This window comes from Anolis carolinensis, unplaced genomic scaffold (genome assembly GCF_035594765.1).
Source record: "Anolis carolinensis isolate JA03-04 unplaced genomic scaffold, rAnoCar3.1.pri scaffold_14, whole genome shotgun sequence".
Classification (NCBI taxonomy): Eukaryota; Metazoa; Chordata; class Lepidosauria; order Squamata; family Dactyloidae; genus Anolis; species Anolis carolinensis.
The window spans coordinates 9648357-9671682 of NW_026943825.1; the positions used below are offsets into that span (position 1 = coordinate 9648357).

At 43.8% G+C, this 23326-nt stretch overlaps 2 protein-coding genes across 3 annotated transcripts in view; one reads left to right on the top strand and one right to left on the bottom strand.

Annotated features, from left to right (window-relative positions):
* LOC134294281 (uncharacterized) lies at positions 1–21567 on the top strand. Its single transcript, XM_062964822.1, has 2 exons — positions 1–2285; positions 19195–21567. Exon 1 carries the CDS (start codon positions 887–889, stop codon positions 2228–2230), a length of 1344 nt encoding a protein of 447 aa, XP_062820892.1. The 5' UTR covers positions 1–886; the 3' UTR covers positions 2231–2285; positions 19195–21567.
* The window catches only part of LOC100562190 (intelectin-2), a 22535-nt gene continuing 5732 nt past the window's right edge, over positions 6524–23326 (bottom strand). Inside the window, exons 3-7 of one of the 2 annotated variants that reach the window (XM_016998618.2) lie at positions 19263–19334; positions 18288–18463; positions 16670–16828; positions 7413–7533; positions 6524–7271 (exon numbers count right to left, since the gene is read on the bottom strand). In XM_016998618.2, the coding sequence (XP_016854107.2) occupies positions 7156–7271; positions 7413–7533; positions 16670–16828; positions 18288–18463; positions 19263–19334 (644 nt within the window). In that variant the 3' untranslated portion in view covers positions 6524–7155. Of the gene's footprint in view, positions 7272–7412; positions 7534–16669; positions 16829–17309; positions 19335–23326 lie in introns of those variants that run through there. The other variant, XR_010001229.1, reaches the window with a different exon arrangement.

Consider the following 23326-nt stretch of genomic DNA (forward strand, 5'->3'; position numbering starts at 1 on the left):
ATAGGTGGCACCTGACCCCAAAAAGGATATCAAAATTTACCAATGGCAAGAAGATTAAATGCTGAAAATGTGGAAGAGGTGAAGGATCATATTTACATATGTGGTGGTCTTGTGAGAAGGTAAAACCGTACTGGAGGGAAATCCACGACAAATGTCAAAAAAATTTAAAGATAAAAATACCACTACTTCTTTCTATTGGGCATGACGAATAACCAATGGGGAAAGAATGAAGATAAAATCTTTACACACTTAACAACAGCTGCCAGATTGGTTCTTGCAAATTATGGAAACAGAAATTAATACCAAAAGTGGAAGAATGGATAAAAAGAATATGGGATATAATGAATATGGACTACCTAACGTTCCTGCTATCAACAACACAAAATACGCCAAAAAAAAGGATAGATTGGACACCGGTAAAGGACTGGATGAAGAAAGAAAAAGTTAGAATATTGTTATAAAGCCCTTAACACGAAGGAGAAGTCAACTGTCGACACACTGTCAGGATGCAATAAAGAACAGCATCCTCAAAGCTGTTCTTTTCGCAACCTGACTACAAGAGGACAGAGGAAGGAGACCATTTGGCGGGGAAGGCTGATTTATGACAGGGTCTGGTCTTCAAACGTGGGAAAGGACAAAAGAAAAGGGAGGGGTGGATGGAGAAGAAGGAGGGGGGAGGCAACAACCCAATATACTGAGGGGAAAAGCGGAAGAGGGTCAGTAAAAGCTTTTGCAGTCATCTTGGCAAGGCGGATTCAATAAAGTTTTCCATAGTGACCAGCTGTGTGAGCCTATTTTTGTATCCTACACCTTCCAGGAACGGACATTAAGCTTTTACTCCTTTTTTTCGGCTCATCCCGTGAGGAAAGGTCTCTCCGGTGAGAGCATGAACCCTGATGGAGGAGAAACCCTGAAGGAATTCCTCTTCCTGGAAGAGAAACAGGCGAACCCACGAGGTGCAGATGAGCTGAGAGAGGAAAGGAACCCATTGCCAGCGTTGAGCGAAGGGGGGACAGACCCCTTGGACCCGTCGTGGAAGCCGCTGACCTCCACCCAGTTACCCGTGGGCAGGGGAGTGACGGTGAGACGGAAGATCCAGATGAGAGACGATTGGCAGCGAGACAGAGAGGGAGCCCCGGAGACGAGAAGGATGGAGAGGAGATTAGATGCGATGGAGAAAATGTTTGAAACTTTCTCTCGACAGATGGATCTGATGCAGCGGCAGGTAAACGAGTCCTGGAGGGCGACAGTCGAGCAACGGGAGCAGAGGAGAGGGCTGCCCGGGAGAGGCACTGAGCCCCGTCCCTTTGCCGGGGAGGGTCCACAGGATTATGATGACGAGATGCCTTGGCAGGGGACATCAGTTTTCCCCACGGGCCTGTCGGGAAGGAGCCAAATGCCTGGGAAGGGAGAATTTCGGGTGAAGTTCAACGGGGACCCCAAACAGCTGTCTTATTTCATTACAAACGTAAGACACTTCATGGAGGATTTTGGGGACCAATTCCCTTCAGAAAGCGCAAAAATCCACACTGTCGGGGCAAACTTGAAAGAAGCAGCTGCAGACTGGCTAATGCAGATGTATGATACCGGTGCCCGGGAGCTGGCCTGCCTGGAGGATTTCCTAAGAGCCCTCCGTGAGAGATTCGAAGACCCTTTGGCAGAGGAGAGGGCGAAGGCCCAACTCAAAAGGATATACCAGGGAGGAAGGACAGTGTCAGAATACGCCCTGGAATTTAAAGCCACAGCGGGGAAGATTAGAGACTGGTCAGACACCACCAAACTGGAATATTTCAGGGCTGGTTTACACTCTGAAGTGCTTGAGTGGGCTCTACACAGAGGAAATCCAAGAGACTTGGAGGACTGGATTTTGCTGGCAGGGTGCGTGGAGGTGGACCAACAGCAAATCCCTCGTCATCCAAGGGAGAGCAGCAGATTCAAACCCCCAACAGCAACACGGCGCTTCTCCCCTCGTCGCGGAAGGTCGATCAGCAGAGAGAGGAGAGCAGGCCTGCTTCTCTTGCGGCCGCGAGGGACATTGAGCGGCAGAGTGTCCGAAAGGGACAGGCGTGGAGACAAAAGGAGAGAGGCTTCACAGCCAGAAGCCGCCCCATCAGAACTCCAAACTAGCAAAAGGGAAAGCTGCCATGGCAACGGAAACGGCTTTAGCCCCAGGGCAGCTTCAGGCAGAAGAGATGGAGGAAGCGGAGGATATGGAGTTACCGGGAAATGACCGGGATCTGTTTTGAACGCCCGGAAACAGATCGAACCACCAGAGGGCGACGGGGGTGAGTTGAGAAGGGTAAATTGTGACATTGTGAGAGTTAGAGTGAGACTTTTGAACCCAGAGACAGGGATCCAGATAGAGGCAGATGCTATGTTGGACTGTGGGTGTACGAGATGCCTAATAACTCCCGAACTAGCAAACAGGTTGGGGGTGAAGCCAAACCCACTAAAGACACCAGTAGTCTTCGCACAATTGGATGGAACCCCGGCATACTGAGTCCCAGTAACAGAAAAACCAGGGTTTTTAAGAATGACTATGGGTTCTCATGCTGAGACATTGCAATTTGTGATTTCAACAATGGCACATCAGCCAGTCATTTTGGGCGTTCCTTGGCTGAGATGGCAAAACCCTCAGATTGACTGGAAAAGGGAGACATTTACTTTCTGGGATGGAAACTGCAATTTTGAGAGTACCCCGAAACACATAGAGGTACTGGAGCCAGAGGGGGCGATAGCAGCCACATCACAGGGGGTACCGTTAGAAAGCGTTCCCAGAGTCTACCATGAATTCGCAGAGGTGTTCAGTGAGAAGGAGTGTGACCAGTTGCACCCTCATAGGAAGACGGACTGTGCAATTGAAATAGACCCCAATGCCAAACTGCCTAAACCAAAGCTCTATGCAATGTCGGATCCAGAGAAAAGAGCACTCAGAGAATTTATTGACAAAAATATAGAGAGAGGCTTCATCGAGCCATCTCAGTCCCCCATGGCAGCGCCAGTATTTTTCAGGCCAAAAGCGGACGGCCTAAGATTGGTCATGGATTATAGAGGTCTTAACGCGATATCCACCACAAACCAATACCCGCTCCCCCTAATGTCAGAGATGTTGGCACAATTGGGCGAGGCACGCATCTTTACCAAACTGGACTTGAGGGAGGCTTTTTATAGGATTCGGATCAAAGATGAGGGCTGTTGGAAAACTGCTTTTAATTGTAGCCTGGGGCAATTTCAATGGAAAGTTTTACCTTTTGGATTGTGCGGGGGCCCAAAGGTGTTCATGCAGTTCATAAATGAGACCTTTCGTGACATGCTATATAAAGGGGTTATTATATATCTCGATGACATTCTTTTGTACAGTAAATCGCTGTCCGAACACATTAAGCTGACTCGAGAAGTCTTGCGGAGATTAAAGGAGAATCAGCTTTATGTTAAACTCTCCAAGTGTGAATTCCACAAAACGGAGTTAGACTACTTGGGGTTCCGCATCTCCACAAAAGGCATAGCTATGGACCCCGCCAAGGTGCAGGATGTATTGGCGTGGGAGCCTCCAAGGACTCGAAGACAGCTGCAGGGATTTCTAGGCTTTGCAAATTTCTATAGACAGTTCATCAAAGACTTTGCCAAGCTGTCTCTGCCTTTGACAGAATTACTAAAGACTAAGGGAGTGGGGGAGACTCGTAAGACCAAGACGCCGGGTACAAAACTGAACTGGACGCCTGAGTGCCAAGAGGCGTTTGAGGAATTAAAAAGGAGGTTCACAAGTCAACCCATATTAGTTCATGCCCAACTGGACAAACCTTTCGTGGTTCACTGTGATGCATCAGAGGCGGCCTATGGAGCAATACTGTTGCAGGCCGATGATGAGGGTGCTCTAAGACCGTGTGCTTATTTATCAAGAAAGTTTACGGAAACGGAACGGAATTGGCGGGTGTGGGAGAAGGAGGCCTTCGCAGTGAAGTCTGCCCTATCCCATTGGAGACATTTCTTGGAAGGAACTGAGGCCCAATTTGAGGTATGGACTGATCACAAGAATCTGCAAGCTTTACAAACCCCCCAAAGGCTGAATGCAAAACAACTGCGATGGGCACAGTTCTTTAACCATTTCAATTTTAAGCTGAAGTTCTTTCCGGGGACACAGAACAGACTGGCAGATGCCCTATCTCGAATGCCCGATGCACACTATTCGGCCCTGGGCGAAGTCGGAACTGTGTTCACGAAAGAACAACTGGGTTTGATAGTGCAGACCAGGGCCACAGTGAAGGAAAGGCCCCCACCTAGTGGTCAACCACACGAACTGTCCCAGGAATTGAGGTTAGCTGCAGATGCAGACCCCTGGCTCCAGTCTCATAGGGACGAACTGTCTCAAACAGGGGGATTGTGGACTCACGGTTCCAAATATTATGTACCGGAGGAACTTCGGGAGAGGGTGCTGGCCCAAGCACACGACTCCAAGCTCTCTGGTCATTTTGGATTTACAAAGACTCTGAAACTGTTGAATAGACAATTCTGGTGGCCAACCATACGCAAGGATGTAAATGGTTATTTGCAGGAATGCCCAGTGTGTGCTATGGCAAAACAAAAGGTAGGCAGACCGGAAGGATTGTTGCAATCAGTAGCAGACCCCTCGAGACCGTGGACGGATATAGCTATGGACTTTGTGGTAGACCTGCCCAACAGCAACGGTTTCAACACAATCTGGACTATAATTGACCTGTTCTCCAAACAAGCTCACTTCGTGGCCCTTAAGAGACTTCCAACGGCACCCGAGTTGGCCAAATTGTTTCTGCAACACGTGTTCCGCCTGCACGGGTGTCCCAAGCGGATCATAAGTGACAGGAGCTCTCAGTTCACATCTAGGTTTTGGAAGTCTTTCCTGGGTATTTTAGGAACTGAAAGGGCCCTGAGCACAGTCTTCCATCCAGAAACAGACGGAGCCACCGAACGGGTTCAGAAGACCCTTCAGCAGTTCCTCCATTGCTACAGCACGTACCAGCAAGATCAATGGTTCTCGATGCTACCACTAGCCGAATATTGCATTAACAATTCAGATCACGCGTCCACTGGGGTCTCTCCGTTTAAAGTTGTGAACGGCAGAGATTTTCCGCCATTCCCCTCACTGCAAAAGGAGTTGCCTTCCGACAAGAAGCCAGGGAATTGGGGCGAGAAGATCGCTGCCGCTTGGCCTTCGGTTCAGGAGGCCTTGCTCACCGCCAAACTGGATTACAAGAAATATGCAGATAGAAAGAGAACAGCACCACCGGACTACAAAGTGGAGGAGTTAGTGTACTTGTCGACAAAGCACCTGAAATCCACACAACCATCCAGGAAGCTGAGCCCACGATATGTTGGTCCCTTTCCCATTTCGGCCGTTGTGAACCCAGTGACAGTACGGCTACAATTGCCTCATAGATGGCGCAAGGTGCACCCAGTGTTTCATGTTAGCCTGCTGAAACCAGCGCCGAACACTCACAGATGGAGTAAACCGGGTGCAGATCCTGTCCCCATCATGGTGGGGGCACACACCCATTTTGAAATCAAGGATATCCTAGATTCCAAGAAGTCTCGGGGGAAACTGTACTACTTGGTCCAATGGTCTTCACAGACCTTACACCCGGAATGGGTAGCAGCAGAGCATGTTAAAGCCCCAAAGTTGAGAAAACAGTTTCACACAAAGTTTCCCCATAAACCTGGACCATGATCTCGAAAGGGGGGGTTGGACTCTCTCTCTCCTTCTTCTTTCCTTCTCCTGGCTCATTCTGCTGTTGTTGTTCTTAGCTTGTCGGAACTTTGTCTCTCCCCGCAGGGTCGTCGTCCGAAGGGGGAGTCATGTCAGGATGCAATAAAGAACAGCATCCACAAAGCTGTTCTTTTCGCAACCTGACTACAAGAGGACAGAGGAAGGAGACCATTTGGCGGGGAAGGCTGATTTATGACAGGGTCTGGTCTTCAAACGTGGGAAAGGACAAAAGAAAAGGGAGGGGTGGATGGAGAAGAAGGAGGGAGGAGGCAACAACCCAATATACTGAGGGGAAAAGCGGAAGAGGGTCAGTAAAAACTTTTGCAGTCATCTTGGCAAGGCGGATTCAATAAAGTTTTCCATAGCGACCAGCTGTGTGAGCCTATTTTTGTATCCTACACCTTCCAGGAACGGACACACACAAACACAAAAATGAATGATACCAACAATATAAATAATACAAGTAGTTACGACAACTTTATAGAGAAGAATGGAAGTCAAGAATCGACAAGGACCCCGACCCCCCTACCCTTATTACCCCTTTCCCCCTCACTTTCTATCAACCCCCTTCCTATCCCCCCCATCATTTCCTCCCCCCCATACTTTCCTAACCCACTAAAGTGGATTTTATTGTTATTTTCAAAATTTAATAAGAATTAAAATTAAAAAAAGAAAAAGAAAACGAATGACTACAAAAATGCATTGGATAATCCAAAATGTTGGATAAGCAAATGTTGGATAAGTGAGATTCTACTGTACCTGTTTATGTGTATACATTATTTTATAGATGAATTTTCACCTCACATATTTGCAAGTCTTTGCAAATCCTATACAGATATAATTATCTATATATAGAGAGATATCTAGATATATATAAACATAGGGCTTGCAAATATTGCAGGGATTTCATTGGGATCTATTTTTATTTTGAAAGTGACCCTTAGCTGCTGCATTTTACACCACTTATACTCGAGTCAATACCCCCGATTTTGTGGTAATATAAGCCTTGGCTTATATTAGGGTTGGCTTATACTCACATATATACAGTAATTTGTGAAGCACCAGCTCTCTTTGATAGAGAAAGGTCAAACTACAACTTTCATTATGCCATTGCACTGAACCATGGCAATTCACATTTTGTGTCAACAACGTAGTTATTGGACAACATATTGGAAAATAACCGCACCCAATCTATGGGCACATATCCTTTTGGCAAATGTCAATCTCCATGAATATGTGGAAACCACCTTTTGAAAACCTGCTGCATTTCTCACCCTCGGCTTATACTCAGTAATTTCCCCCAGTTTTTTGTGCTAAAATTGTCTTATATTAGGGTCAGCTTATACTCAAGTATATAATATATAATGTTTGTAATGCAGATTCAAACAGCAGGATATGACAGTGTGGATGGGATCTTATCTACTCACCATCTCCGTATTGCAACCGGTGGCTTTGATTCCCGCGCAGAGAACCATGGCGGCCTTCTCGTGATTGAACACCCGGAACTGTATATATCCAGCGACAAACTCATCTGGGGAGACAAGATGTATCTATCTAAATGTGTCTTAGAAATCTCCCTTTCCGTCACCCATTCTAAAAATGGTGTGCTAAAAATGCACGTATTACAGCAAACAGACATCTCGGATTGGAGGGGATACAGAAAACGACTTACTTCTAGAATTTGGAGAGTAGTAGAAGGCTGTCTGCTTCTCATTGCCAGTGTCATAGACAACAGGAACAACTGGGCCATTGTTTGCTGGACAAGTGCCGATGCCAAACGTCACTGGATATTGCTGGGGGAGAAAGTACAAATTGAAGAGGAACCTGACAAATTTTTGCAGAAAGAGAAGCACACAAGTTGTAAATTGCAAGTGAACAAAGGCTCAAGAAAGACCTGCATTTGCAAGACCACAACTACTACTACTACATTTTTGTACCTCGCCTCCATCTCACCGGAGACATGGGGCCAAGCCCGAATGACACAGTTTAAAATGTAATACATTAAAATGAATAACAATATGACAAAATAAAACAAGATTATAACAATATATAAAAAGGCATCAAACCAACAACCAATAACAATTTTCCTTTATCATATTTCTTGTCTATATTTCAGAAAAAAATAGAGTAGAGTCTCACATCCAAGCCTCGCTTATCCAAGTTTCTGGATTATCCAAGATATTTTTTAGTCGTTTTCAATATATAGTGATATTTTGGTGCTAAATTCATAAATGCAGTAATTACAACATAACATTACTGCAGATTGAACTGCTTTTTCTGTCAAATTTGTTGTATAACATGATGTTTTGGTGCTTAATTTGTAAAATCATAATCTAATTTGATGTTTAATAGGCTTAATCATTATCCAAGATATTTGCTTATCCAAGCTTCTGCTGGCTCGTTTAGTTTTGATGTGAGTACTGTAATTTTATGACATAACATCTGTTATGGTTGAGCCTTCTGGCTCCGATACTAGGAGACGGGGTCGTAAGACTCCTCGAGAGTCAGACTCTTTTGAGGAGCGCGAAAGGAAACGGCTCCGGGACTTATTTGCAGAACCAACAGATGAAGACTCATTTGAGGGTTTTACCGAGGGAATGGAGGAAGAGATGGTTAGCTCAGAGGAGGATGACATGGAGTGGACTCGTGTGAGGGAGGATTTGGGTGTCACCGGCAATGATAGCATGGGAGGCGATTGGCGGGTTGCAGGATCAGACCCATGGACGGGCTGGAGGGATGGAGCGGGATCCACAGCTGGGGATGCTGTGGGGCGTAGTCAAAGGTGTTTTAGCTCTGATGAGGATGATGATGATGAGGCACCTGGAATTAGGATAGCAGCTGATAGCGATGAGGAGTTATGAACTGGGATAAAATGGGGTTTAGGATCAATGGCTAATTGCGTTGGGCAAGGTAATCTGGACGAACGCTTGGGCTCTTGTTGGGGAACTTCCTGAAGACGGGTGTGATTCGTTGCTGGATACGTAAGTTACCAAGGACACTGGGCATAGACGGCGGGAGGAACTGTGTGGGGTTTTTCTGTGCAACTTGTGTTTAATCTTGATAGCTTGGACCTCCGTCGTCTTTTTGACGGACATTAATTACCTACTCTGGATTGACGCTGGACTGACTAACTGACTACGACCTTGGACTATCCCTTCTGTGGCTATCGGTGGAACTTGTGGAACTTTAGACGTCTGCGCTTGGCTTTCGACCTTGGACCGGATTGGGACCCTGCTGACCGCCGTTACCCTGATTGATGTGCCTGGACCTGGATTTCGCTCGTTGCACGGAGGAGTAAACAGCCTGAGTTACTCATCTGTAGCTTTTGAGTAGCAGAGAGGAATCTGCTGCCAGTTTTTTGTGTTCATTTTGACCTCTGTTTACCAACTTTTGTTTGTTTAAATTGCCAGGCTGAAGTAAGCACTTTTGATTTAATCCGGATTAAACTCCTGTTTAATCCGGTTTATTCTTTCGAACCGTTTTAATTCAAACGAAGCTGTTTCTGTTACTTTTCACACTGAAGACAAGTGTTTGCCTAGTCCTTTGTTTCCTACGGACATTTTTTAGTTCTGTAACCTCAATAAACTGTGTTGTACTCTATTTGGTGGCGTTCTGTCTTTGACAACATCATTTTAAGGAAAATATTCATTCTTAATTTTTGAAATTTGATGAAAACCTATTTTTGCAGATGGTAAAAGATATGAAAACAATCCCCAAAACGTTTGTTTCCACAACTAAAGTTCCCATGGTGTGGCTTGTGTAATGATTTGAATAAGGCCAAATGTATTATTTTTAAATACAGCAATGCAATATCGCACTCTCATTGGAGATATGCTGGAAATAATTCTCAATAAAATCAGGGTGTGGAGCTATTGTTATTATTAAATCTTGGCTTTCTTGGGTTTAACTTCAGCTATTCACAAGTTCACATGAAAAATTGCAGGCGATGTACATAAATCAGAACATGCAAAAGTTCAGTAAGATTTAAATGCAAAAAATAGATTTACTGCACTTCTCTGGTTGTGGGGTAATCTACAACCCCTAGTCCCTTCACACCCCTCCATTAGGTGGACTTAGTCATGGGGGTACTTTGTGCCAGGTGTGGTCCAGGTCCATCATCGGTGGAGGTCACAGTTTCCCTGGTTGTAGGTGAACTACAACTCCCAGAAAGGAAGGTCAGTTCCCCACAAACCCCTCCAGTAATCAAATCTCAGCATATCAAGTATGTGTGCCAAGTTTGGTCCAGATCCATTGGTGTTTAGGTTCACAGTGCTGTCTGGATGTAGGTGAACTATAATTCATAGAATCATAGAATAGTAGAGTTGGAAGAGACCTCATGGGCCATCCAGTCCAACCCCCTGCCAAGAAGCACCCCCGACAGATGGCCATCCAGCCTCTGCTTAAAAGCCTCCAAAGAAGGAGCCTCCACCACAGTCCGGGGGAGAGAGTTCCACTGTCGAACAGCCCTCACAGTGAGGAAGTTCTTCCTGATGTTCAGGTGGAATCTCCTTTCCTGTAGTTTGAAGCCATTGTTCCGTGTCCTAGTCTGCAGGGCAGCAGAAAACAAGCTTGCTCCCTCCTCCCTATGACTTCCCCTCACATATTTGTACATGGCTATCATGTCTCCTCTCAGCCTTCTCTTCTGCAGGCTAAACATGCCCAGTTCTTTAAGCCTCTCCTCATAGGGCTTGTTCTCCAGACCTTTGATCATTTTAGTTGCCCTCCTCTGGACGCTCTCCAGCTTGTCAACATCTCCCTTCAACTGCGGTGCCCAAAATTGCACACAGTATTCCAGGTGTGGTCTGACCAAGGCAGAATAGAGGGGGAACATGACTTCCCTGGATCTAGACGCTATTCCCCTATTGATGCAGGCCAAAATCCCGTTGGCTTTCTTAGCAGCCGCATCACCCGCATATCAAGGAAAACTTTCCCCAAAGACCTCCAATATTTTTTCTTGGTCATAGGGGTTCTGTGTGCCAGGTTAGTTCCAGGTCTATCGTTGGTGTTCAGAGTGCTCTTAGATTGCAGGTGAACATCCCTGCCCCTACAACTATTATTATTATTATTACCATATTATTATTAATACCTTTGCCTTGGGGTCACCATGTCAGAAATTATTAGAAGGCACACAACAAAGATATCACAAAAGCTATACATTACACTATGCAACAAAATTGGGACAACTTTCTGTTCCTGGTCTGAAATTATTATTTCCTGTTTGTGCAGTACTTACATTGAACATAGTTGTTATACTCCAGAAACTTTATTTTTGTAGTTGCCACAAACTATGTTGAATTACTTGAGACATGATGAGAGATTCATTGAAAAACTCAAGCAGGATGTCCCGCAAAAATTGTTTTTCGGTTTAATAAACTTTATTAAACAGGCTGCAGGAAGCAGCTAAGCTTTGACGCTGCGAGGCTATTCAAATAAAGAACACTCAGAAAAACAGGGGAATTGCAGATGGGAAACAATCAGGGCCAGCTAACACCTCCCAACAAAGAACTCCCCCAGGCAGGAAGCAGCCAGGCTTTGAAGCTGCAAGGCTATTCAAATAAAAAACTCAGAAAATGGGAATTCCAAATGGGAAACAATCAGGACCAGCTAACACCTCCTAAAAAAGAACTCCCCCAGGCAGGAAGCAGCCTGGCTTTAAAGCCACAAGGTCATTCAATGCTAATCAAGGTGGCCAATTGCAACATTCACACTTGCCTCCAATGGAGAAGAGTTCTTTCTCCCACCCTGGTCATTCCACAGATATATAAACCCCACTGGCCTAGTTTCCAACAGACCTCACAACCTCTGAGGATGCCTGCAATCTCTGTGGGTGAAACGTCAGGAGAGAATGCTTCTGGAACATGGCCAGACAGCCCAGAAAATTCAGCAACCCGGTGATTCCAGCCAGGAAAGCCTTCGACAACATTTTTCCATGTTAGGAAATTAGGAAATTACATTTATCACCCAGGAGTAAAAGTCGTATTACATAGTGTTATCAACCACTCTCCACATTTGCTTGGGTTAGGGGTATAGGCGGGGGTGGTTCAACCATTAGGCGAAGTAGGCGGTTGCTGAAGGTGCCATCCTCTAGGGCAGGGGTCCCCAAACTACGGCCCGTGGGCCATATCCGGCCCGTCGGAGCCATTTATCCGGCCCGCGCGTGCACGCTTCTTTCCTTCCTTGCCCCGCACGCACCTTTCCCGCCGCCGCCGCCACCAAGGAAGATGCACATGGGGCGAGGAAGGCAGCGGGAAAGGTGCGTGCCAGGCGAGGGAGGAGAGAAAGGCGCATGCCTTTTCCTCGCCCCACACACACCTTTCTCGCTGTCGCGGAGGACACAAGCAGGGAGTCCGCATGTGCCTCTCTCCCTCCTCAGTCATTCCAGTGTGAATGACTGAAAGAATACTCTGCATCCCTGTTGTGGATTCTTTTTTCTTGAAAGCTAGCAATATCTTCCAACCGTGATTATTACAGTGTTATTGTTGTTGTTGTTGTTTGTTGTTGTTGTTAATGTTGTTGTTGTTGGTCAGGGGTGCTTATGTTTTGGTGCACAAGGGCAGAAGGGGGTTGGGCAAGATAGCCGAAGGAGTCTCTTCCAACCATGTTTATTATGGTGATACGGAAAGAGCCTCCCCGAAGATTGAGTGAATTCAGTCGGGCGTCCCCTGGGCAACGTTTCTTGTAAGCGGCCGATCTTTCCACCCCAAAAGCATTGGATGAATGGATGAATACCAAAGGTCTTTATCAAGACCATTGCTAATGATTATGTCTATTAATATAGAAGGTTTGTCACTTGCTAAGGAAGAACTATTAGCCAAAATGTCTGAGGACATCTCATGTGACATCCTGTGTATACAGGAAACACACAGAGACATTACAATGAGAAGACCAAAAATTCTTGGAATGCAACTGGCAGTGGAACGACCTCACAGGCAATATAGCAGTGCCATTTTTGTACGATCTGGTGTAGCAATCTCTGCAACTTCCCTCACAGAAGTGAACAACATTGAAATCTTATCTGTGGAACTTGATAGTTGCACCGTATCATCACTCTATAAACCACCTGGGGCTGATTTCTATTTTACACCCCCAACCAGTTGCCACAATCATGAAGCCCATTTTGTTGTGGGAGATTTCAATAGCCACAGCTGTGTCTGGGGCTATGACGAAGATGATAGAAATGGCGAAGCAGTTCTAACGTGGGCCGACAATAGTAGAATGAGCCTCCTTCATGACAGTAAATTACCACCATCATTTAATAGCGGCCGATGGAAGCGTGGTTATAACCCTGATCTGATTTTTGTAAAGGAAAGCATAAGCCACCAATGCACCAAAAGGGTATTAAACCCAATACCTAACACACAACACAGACCAATATGCTGCGTAGCATATGCAGCTGTAAGACCGAAAAGTGTCCCATTCCGTAGAAGATATAACTTCAATAAAGCTAACTGGACAAAGTTTACAGAGACCTTGGAAGCTGCTATTTCTGATATAGAACCTTCTATAGAAAATTATGACCTGTTCGTAGAAGCTGTGAAAAGATCCTCAAGGCTCTCAATCCCTAGAGGCTGTCGCACAAGCTACCTACCAGGCCTAAACGAAGAATCACTAAATCAGCTACAAGAATATCTCAGATTATTTCAAGAGAACCCATACAGTGATGGGACTATAGCAGCAGGCCAAAAACTATCTACAGCCTTAGCTAATGCTAAGAAAGACCGTTGGATAGAGCTGCTTGAGAACCTGGACATGTCCAAGAGTAGCCGAAAAGCCTGGCAATTGCTGAGACGCCTGGATAGCGACCCTCTGGTCAACCCTGGACACGCGAACGTGACACCAGATCAGATAGCTCACCAGCTAATTCAGAATGGGAAAACCAACCGCAGCAGAATAAAGATGAAAATCAACAGGGTGCCAGAACTTGAAACCCACCAGTTGTCTTCTCCTCTAAACCTGAAAGAACTCAGAGAAGCCATCAAGCGATGTAAGACTGGTAAAGCACCTGGCCTAGATGACCTGATGATGGAGCAAATCAAGCACTTGGGGGCCAAAGCTGAAAACTGGCTTTGGAAATTCTACAATCAATGCCTGGCACACAAACAGATTCCCAGAGCATGGAGGAAAACTAAGCTCATTGCCATCTTAAAACCTGGTAAAGATGCCTCCAATGCCAGGAACTATCGACCAATCTCCCTCTTATGTCATCTATATAAAGTCTATGAGAGGATGCTATTAAATCGACTAGGACCTGTTATCGAACACAAGCTTATTGCACAACAAGCAGGTTTCAGACCAGGGAAAAACTGTACAGGTCAAATTCTTCATCTGACTGAGCATATCGAGGAAGGCTACGAGAAAGGCTGCATCACGGGAACAGTTTTTGTGGACCTTACGGCAGCCTATGACATGGTGCAACATAGAAAAATGCTGCATAAAGTCTACCGTATCACCCGGGACTTTGACTTTACAAAAACTGTCCAGACCCTCTTAGAAAACCACAGCTTCTATGTGGAGTTTCAGGGCCAGAAAAGCAGATGGAGGAGGCAAAAGAATGGTTTACCCCAAGTCGGTTCTTGCACCGACCTTATTTAACATCTTCACGAACGATCAGCCACAACCACCACTCACAAAGAGCTTTATATATGCTGATGACCTTGGCCTTACAACACAAGCAAAAGATTTTGAAACAGTTGAAAAGCAACTCACCAATGCCTTGAAAGATCTCTCCAGCTACTACAAAGAGAACCACCTGAAGCCTAACCCTGCCAAGACACAAGTGTGTGCTTTCCACCTACGTAACCGCGAAGCCAACAGGAAACTGAAAGTTACTTGGGAAGGCCAAGAGCTCGAACACTGTTTTCATCCTAAATACCTTGGTGTCACCTTAGACCGAACACTAACATATAGGAAACACTGCATGAACACCAAGCACAAAGTAGCTGCACGCAATAACATCCTGCGGAAACTGACTGGCAGCGCATGGGGAGCAGACCCACAAGTAATAAGAACATCAGCCCTGGCCTTGTCTTTCTCAACTGCAGAGTATGCCTGTCCTGTTTGGCACAAGTCTGCCCATGCAAAGCAGGTGGACATAGCACTGAATGAAACATGCAGAATAATCACAGGATGCCTTAAACCTACACCTGTTGATAAACTCCACAAGTTAGCTGGCATTGCCCCTCCTGACGTGCGACGGGAAGTTGCTGCTAACGGTGAGAGAAAAAAGGTCGAACATTGTGAAAGCCACCCACTGCATGGCTATCAGCCTCCTCCCACCAGACTCAAATCAAGGAAGGGCTGAGAACGTCATGAGAACCACCACTCCTCTTGATGTTCCTCCAGCAACAGCAAGGGTGTCTCTCTGGGCAGCTGAACCTGGCAATTCTAACTGGATGGCCCCCCAAGAGGGTCTTCCTCCAGGGGCAAACCAGGAATGGGCAACTTGGAAGTCCCTGAACAGACTCAGAAGTGGAGTGGGCAGATCAAAAGACAACTTGGCAAGGTGGCACTACCTGGAGGAATCCTCCACCTTGTGTGACTGTGGAGCTGAACAAACAACTCAGCATATGTATGCTTGCCCACAATGCCCTGCCTCATGTACGGAGGAGGAGTTGTTTAAAGCTACAGACAATGCGGTTGCTGTTGCCCGCTTTTGGTCCAAAACTATTTAGTTGCTTGTGATTTCTTTCTTTTCTATTTTATTTCCATTATTTGAAATGTATTTGCTGTACCAATGCTTTTGACATGAAATAAATGGTGATATTATTATTATTATTATTATTATTATTATTATTATTATTATTATTATTATTATTATTATTATTGGATGGCTATCTGTCAGGGGTGCTTTGATTATGGTGTGGTGCACAAAAGCAGAAGGGGGTTGGAGTAGATGGCCCAAGGGGTCTTCTTTTCAACCCTCTTTATTATTTTTATGATTATAATGATTATTATTATTAACATTGAGGCTGTATTTGTTCCCTTTTTGTTTGTTTTTTACTTCAAAATAAGATATGTGCAGTGTGCATAGGAATTTGTTCATATATATTTTTTTAAAAACTATAATCTGGCCCTCCAATGGCCTGAGGGACTGTGAACTGGCCCCCTGTTTTAAAAGTTTGGGGACCCCTGCTCTAGGGGGTGCCTAGGAGGCGTGGCGGGGTATAAATAAAGATTATTATTATTATTATTATTATTATTATTATTATTATTAAGTTAATTAGCAAAGAACATGGGATGATGTCATATGGGGAGTCAAGGCTCTTCTGGACTCTTGGACCGGTTCTTAAACACGCTTTGTGTATTCCAAGTAGACTGAAACATACTTGTGGGTTATTCTGCCTTGATATTCTGGGTTTTATGGCTGTGTGGAAGGACCCTCAGGGTCCAATTTCTGCTTTGAACTGGGTTATCTGAGTTCACACTGCCCTATATCCCAGTTCAATGTTTGGTGCTAAATTCGCAAATATAGTAATTACTACATAACATGTATTGAACTGCTTTTACTGTCGATTTGTTGTAATACATGATGTATTGGTGCTTAATTTGTAAAATCATCATGTAATTTAATGGGCTTTAATAGGCTTTTCTTAATCCCTCCTTATTATCCAACATTTTTGCTTATCCAACGCTTTTATTTTTCAGTGATTGGTTTGGGGTGGGGCACCAAAATTCTGTTCGCTTACACTTGAAAATTACCTAGGACTGGCCCTGGGAATAGGAGCCTCATAAAAATGAAAAACTACGAAGAAAGATATGGGTTTTATTTTATTATTTTTTTTGCACAATGGAACCCCCCTCTGCTGGTAGCTGGTCATAGAATTGCATTGAGGAGAATGTTTTAAATCAAATCCATAGATAATCAAATCTGGACTATAGTTCCATCTCTCTCATTTCCAAATATTGACTTTCTGGGGCCGCCAAGATTACCTGGTAGAGCCGGAGAAGGTTGCCTCCTTCCACGGCCAAGAAGCCAGTCTCGGTGTGGTACCTCAAGATAGCGGACCCTCGCCATTCCTTCATGGGGCTGTCGTTGGGGACGTGCCATATGGCCATGTCCCTTGCCTCAAGGTCGTAGTAGCCAGGGTTCTGTAAAGCAAAAGACATTGGTGGACACTTCTCACCTGATGAGATTGTGGAGGTGGAAGGTATATAAAGTGAAGTGAGATTGTTGGCTATGGCTTAAGAAGATATGAACCAGTAGTAAAAAGTGGGCACTACCACCCCCCTGGTGGGAACTGCAGCAATCCAGGGGGGCGGTGATGGCCATGGGTGCATTTGGAGGGGCATGGCTTCTTCACAAGATCCCGAGACATAGCTGAGAATCTATGCCTCTCTTGAGGCGCTTGTTGGGACACACAGAGGGCAGAGCTGGGGAAGGGGGCAGGGCCTCCTTCCAAGAGCGCAAGACAGGGCTGAGCCTCTGTATATCTCCCCGAGGCGCTTGTTAGAACACAGGGGCGGGGTATAGAGGTTCAGCCCCATCAAGCACTTGGGATGAGGCCCCGCCCCCTCCTCTAGCCCTGCCTCCTGTGTCCTGGAAGGCACCGCAGGAAAGGGATAGAAGCTCAGCCCTCCCCCTCGCAACCCTGCATCTTGGAATAGGGGAGTAGCTCAGCCCCGCCCTCCTGAGCATGAGCCACGCCCACCCCTCTAAGCCACGCCCCTCTTTCCAGGGGGCGCTGAGTCATTTTTTTTCTGGAGGGGGTTGGTAGGCCAAATAAGTTTGGGAACCACTGCTTTATAAGGTGGTAGGCAGGAGGAAGAGAGGAAACCCCTATTACAGATGAAATACTCCATCAATGAAGTCTTGTTTTTTTTCCTATGGAGTAAACAACAAAACCAAATCACATCAAATTTGGCCACAAAAGACATAGTCATTTAATCTGTGTCTTTCAATTTAAAAAACCTAGAAAAATAAATTACAGAGGATGAGGAAGAGCTGTTCTCCTCCTGGCTGCCAGTCAGAAGGGCAGGCCCTGCTCCCTTTAGGCCCCGCCTCCTTCGTGTCATAGCAACCCCCTCAGCCACAATGGCTCCCGGTGACAGACAGGGTTCCACTTAGGCCTCTTCCACACTGCCTATAAAATACAGGAAATACCATATACAGTAGAGTCTCACTTACTGTATATCCAAGGTTCCAAGGTTCTGGATTATCCAAGGCATTTTTGTAGTCAATGTTTTCAATATATCATGATATTTTGGTGCTAAATTCATAAATACAGTAATTACATTACTGCGTATTGACGCTGCACAGCATCGCCAAAACGCATTGTTGGAAACAAGTGGTTGAGGAAGCAAGAGGCAGAATTTAGTGGGGAAGAAGTTGCAAAGCTCATTCATCGCTATGGTGCCTAGATTTGAATGGCAACTATGTTGAGAAGTGGTATTTGGGTGTGGCTTTCAACTGCATATGGTAATGTTTTCTCCTACACTTTGTTCATTTTTAATTCCAACTTTCTGGATAGCCCTTGTAATAAATCTACTTTCTGGATAGCCCTCGTAATAAAAAACCATTGTCAAGAAAAAAGGTCTCCTGCCTTCCCACCTTGTAGTCATCGCTGGTCGAAGCCACAGCAGTCCCAAACGTGGTGTTCTTGGCCCAGTTTCCTTCTCCTTTTGGATAATTGCCGTTGTTTCCCTGTTGGCTGGTCCAGCGGTCACCCAGGGTGCATTTCCCATAGATGTTGTTCTCATGGATGCTGGCCACCAAGGTCCAGCCGCCTCCATGCAGAGGCGGTCCAACCATAAGGCAAAATAGGCATTTGCCTGTGGCGCCATTGTCCCGGGGGCACCATCGTCCTGGGAGGAGGGCACCACTCTCCACCTCCTTCCTTCTCTTTCGGGCCTTCCGGCCAGCGCAGACCCATCTTCGCACCACGCAAGCCCACCTTTGGGGCCTTCAGAGATTGTGAGGTCTGTAGGAACTTGGAAGCTAGGTATGTGGGGTTTATATATCTGTAGATGGTCCAGGGTGGGAGAAAGAACTTTTCTTTGAAGCAGGTGTGAATGTTGTAATTAATCACCTTGATTAGCATTTAATGGCCCTGTGGCTTCAAGGCCTGGCTTCTTCTTGCCTGGGAGAATCTTTTTTTGGGAGGAGTTAGCTGTCCCTGATTGTTTACTGTCTGGATTTCTTCTGTTTTCAGAGTGTTGTTCTTTATTTATTGTCCTGATTTTAGAGGGTTTTTTTTAAATACTGAGGGCTATCTGGGTTATCTAAGTCCACACTGCCCTATATCCCTGTTCAATGTTTAGTGCTAAATTTGCAAATATAGTAATTCCTACATAACATTACCATGTATTGAACTGCTTTTTCTATTGATTTGTTGTAAAACATAATGTTTTGGTGCTTAATTTTTAAAATCATAATGTAATTTGATGTTTTATAGGCTTTTCCTTTTTACTTCCTTATTATCCAACATTTTCGCTTATCCAACGCTTTTATTTTTCAGTGATTGGTTTGGAGAGGCGCCAAAATTCTGTTCGCCTACACTTGAAAAATACCTAGGGCCGGCTCTGCCTCCATGGGTGGTCATGTCGCAGAAGGTTTGATAGATCTCACCTTCTTCCGTTTCCAGGAAATACAACCCATCTGTAGGAGGAAACCAAAGTCAATAGACATTACAATTTTGATACAGTTGAGTCTCACTTATTCAACGTTATGGATTATGCAATGCATTTTTGTAGTCAATGTTTTCAATGCATTGTGATATTTTGGTGCTAAATTTGTAATTACTACATAGAATTAATGTGTAACGAACTACTTTTTCTGTCAAATATGTTGTATATCATGATGTTTTGGTGCTTAATTTGTAAAATCATAACCTATTTTGATGTTTAATAGGCTTTTTCTTAATCTCTCCTTATTATTCAACATATTCGCTTATCCAACGTTCTGCTGGCCTGTTTATGTTGAATAAGTGAAAATCTACTCTGCAGCAAAATTGCTAATTGCAAAAAATTTGGAAAGAAAAAAAAGAAATCCAATTAAAAGTGGTATAGGGAAATCTGGAACATAGCTATTAATGATAAGCTGACATAATATTAAAATTAAAAAGGGAATATCAAAACAGATTTTTGGAAAATATGGGGAAAATTATTGAGTATATTTTTAATAAGGGGTGCAAGCCAGCAACAGAGGCAAGATATAAGAAGAAGAAGAAGAAGAAGAAGAAGAAGAAGAATGTCTGATGTAATTTAATAACTTTTTAATTGATTCACAATGTATTGTACAATTTTATATATGTGTTTTATTGTAAGCCGCCCTAAGTCCCCTATTGGGTGGATATATTGTAATAAATAAAAATAAATAAAGGTGTTCGACTTGTGATTTTGTGAAACGAAATCCAGCATATCTATCTTGTTTGCTGTGTCATACAATAATAATAACAATAAAAACATGTATAATTAGATAAAAAAAGTTGTTGTAATGGAAAAGTCCAAAACTGATAAGAAATATGCTTTAAAATGTTTTTTTGATTTGATTTTTCTTTATTGTTGATTGTATACAATATGATATGTTTAAGATGCTGTAAAATGATATATACTTATAAAACATGTATAAGTAGATAAAAAAGTGTGTAGTAGAGAGAGATGTAGTAAAGTTGTAATGGAAAAGTTAAAAACTGATAAGAAATATGCTTAAAGATATTCTTGATTTTTTACCGTCGAATTATATACAATATATGTTTAAGATGCTGTAAAATGAGGAATGTAAACATACATTTTGACTGATAAATAAAAAAATACCTTAAATAAATAAATAAATAAATAAAATAAAATAAACAACTTTATGCCTATCCATACCACGCAATGAATGGCGTTAAAATCAGAATTTTGTCTGGCTTTGGATGATCCATGGAGGGAAAGATGTTGGATCTGCATTACTATCTTAACCAGCCCTCCAAAATTTTGGGGTTTTAGAGTACCATATATAAGCCGACCCAAATATAAGCAGAGGCACCTAATTTTACTCCAAAAAACTGGGAAAACATTGACTCCAGTATAAGCCGAGAGTGGTAAATTTCAGAAATAAAAATAGATACTGCAAAGATGTCAGGAAGGGGGAGAAATCTTTTTTTTTAATCCCACCTCTGACACCAATTGGGGAGATGTGGAGTTTCTATTAATTATATTTTATATTATCGCTGCCACCACTTATTAAAGATGTTTTTATTTTAAACGCTGCCACCAGAGGTAAAGATGTTTATAATGCAGCTACCAGATGTTAAGGGGATTATCCACTCTTGCCAAAACTATTGGAAGATGTAGCCACTAGCTACTTAGAGAGTGTGATATACTGTGCCTTTAAGCCACACTCTCTAGTTGTTACAGCTGTAATGTATTTTACTACTGATGGTTGGGATATATAGTTTTGTGCACCCAAAGCCTCAGGAGCCTTCCTAGTGTTTGAATAAACACCTTTGCTACAAGACTCTGCTGGCTGGTGAGCTTGTTTCACACGAAGAATACTACAGACTTTTTAAAATTTATCTTTTTTCTTTCTGGTTTGCTTTTGATGGTAAAATAGATGACAGAAGCTGAGATGTTAAAAAAGACCAATAACACGTTTATTGAGGCACAAGCTTAATGGTTACAATTACTTTTTAGAAGTACGTTGAATAACAGTTGCAAAGCTGTATTAAGATGTTTCAAACTTTAAAATTCCACTTCTTTCTCTACTGCTTTAACTGCAGTCACCCTGTGAATTTCAGTCACAGACTATCTGTTCCTTATCTGGAAACAGACTACCTTAAAATAAGTCACCAAACTTATTTTAAACTGACTCAAATAAGCACCTGAGTCTCCCTGATCCTCCAACTGAGAATTAGTCTTAACTGTACCTCAGAAGGGCACAGACTAACTTAAAATAAGTCACCAAACTTATTTTAAACTGACTCAAAATCAAACGTTTGAGCCTCCCTGATCCCTTCACTGAAGACCAGCCTTCTCTGTACCTCAGCAGGGCACAGACTAATGGTTGCTTTTTCAAACCTGCACTTCTCCAGCAAAATTACGGTTGACTCCGCCCCCTTTTCCATGATAACCAACTCATGAGTGCAGAGTAACTGAAATACTGACCTTTTTAAAACACAATTAAACATGGCATCTGTAAACTAAAAAAAACACTTCATTACAGATACCAATAAAATGTTATTAATTGGGGCATCAGTAAGTTAAATGTTTTTGAATGTTTACATAACACTGTAATTTAAGATAAGACTGTACAACTCTGATCAAATCATTATTCTCATCTTCAATGTCAATGTGCTTATATATCCTTTCAATAATAGTGTAAAATAATGAATGTAATAACAAGATCAGAGTGAAATAAATGTATTAATATTAATAACAATAGAGTAAAATAAATGTAATAGTAATAATAATAGAGTAAAATAATAAATGCAGCAGCTACGGGTCAATTTCAAAATAAAAATAGATCTGAATGAAATCCCTGCAAAATTTTCAAGCCCTATGTTCATATCTATCTATCTAGACATCCTTCTCTCTATAGATAATTATATCTGTATAGGATTTGCAAAGACTTGCAAACTTGTGAGGTGAAAATTCATAGATAGATAGATAGATAGATAGATACAAATGTACATAGGGGTTGCAAAGGCTTGCAGGGGGAAATGCCTATATATCTGTAGCAGAGATTAACAAATATTTCAGGGGGAAATGCTTTTATAAGATTAATGGGTATATATATATATTCTTCCTGACTTTCAAGGGCTTTCCCTTTTCAAAACATTTGTTGTGACTGCGCCTTCGGGGATTATGGTTGATGGTGATGGAATTCGAAGAGGAAGAAAAAACCCTCGTGATGAGGGTTCACTGGAGGAGTTGCGCAGGAAGCGACTTAGAGAGCTATATGGGGGATCTTCTGAGGAAGATTCAGATGGGGAGATGGATGCTGAGGAACAGGTGGTGGCTGGGGAAGCGGGCACTGAATGGGCACAGCCACCGGAGATGTCTGGGGATTTGGGGTCTATGGATACTTCTGAACCTGGGGTTTCTGCAGGAGCTGATCCCAATTGGGATGCTTGGAGAAGGGAGGATGGTTCTTTAAGTGTTCATGGGGCTAAGTGTGGGCAGGATGATTGGGAGTCCGACGAATTGCTAGGTACTCCAGATCCACGAGCTCTAGCTGTGTGGAGCTCAGACTCTGAGTAGATTTGGGACACCTGGTGTTTGGGTGTGAGTGTTTGGTCACCCAGGAGGAAGGGGAATAAAATGGGAATGTTTGGCCACTGCACTTTGCGTGTGGCAAGGTGTTGCTGAGGCGCCATAGGGATCTCTGTGTTTCCATGAAGACTGGACTTGGACTATGATTTGAATCTGCTGTTATCACCTAGCTTGGCTCTCGCTGTGTCTTATCGTGGACCTGTTTTGGATGACTGCACCCTCTTCAGACCTTGGATCGGAATTTGACCTTGCTACTGCCTTCGCCCTGTGATTGATGACTACTATCGGCTTTTGACTCCTGGCTTGCTCTTTGGACACCGCTGTTATCTCCTGACATGACCTTGGAATCCCGGACGACGTCTTTTCACCATCCTTTTGGAGCCTTCGGCTTTATCC

Bases quoted from the DNA above. Each gene is read 5' to 3' on its own strand.
- LOC134294281 (XM_062964822.1), top strand. From the start codon at position 887: ATGAACCCTGATGGAGGAGAAACCCTGAAGGAATTCCTCTTCCTGGAA.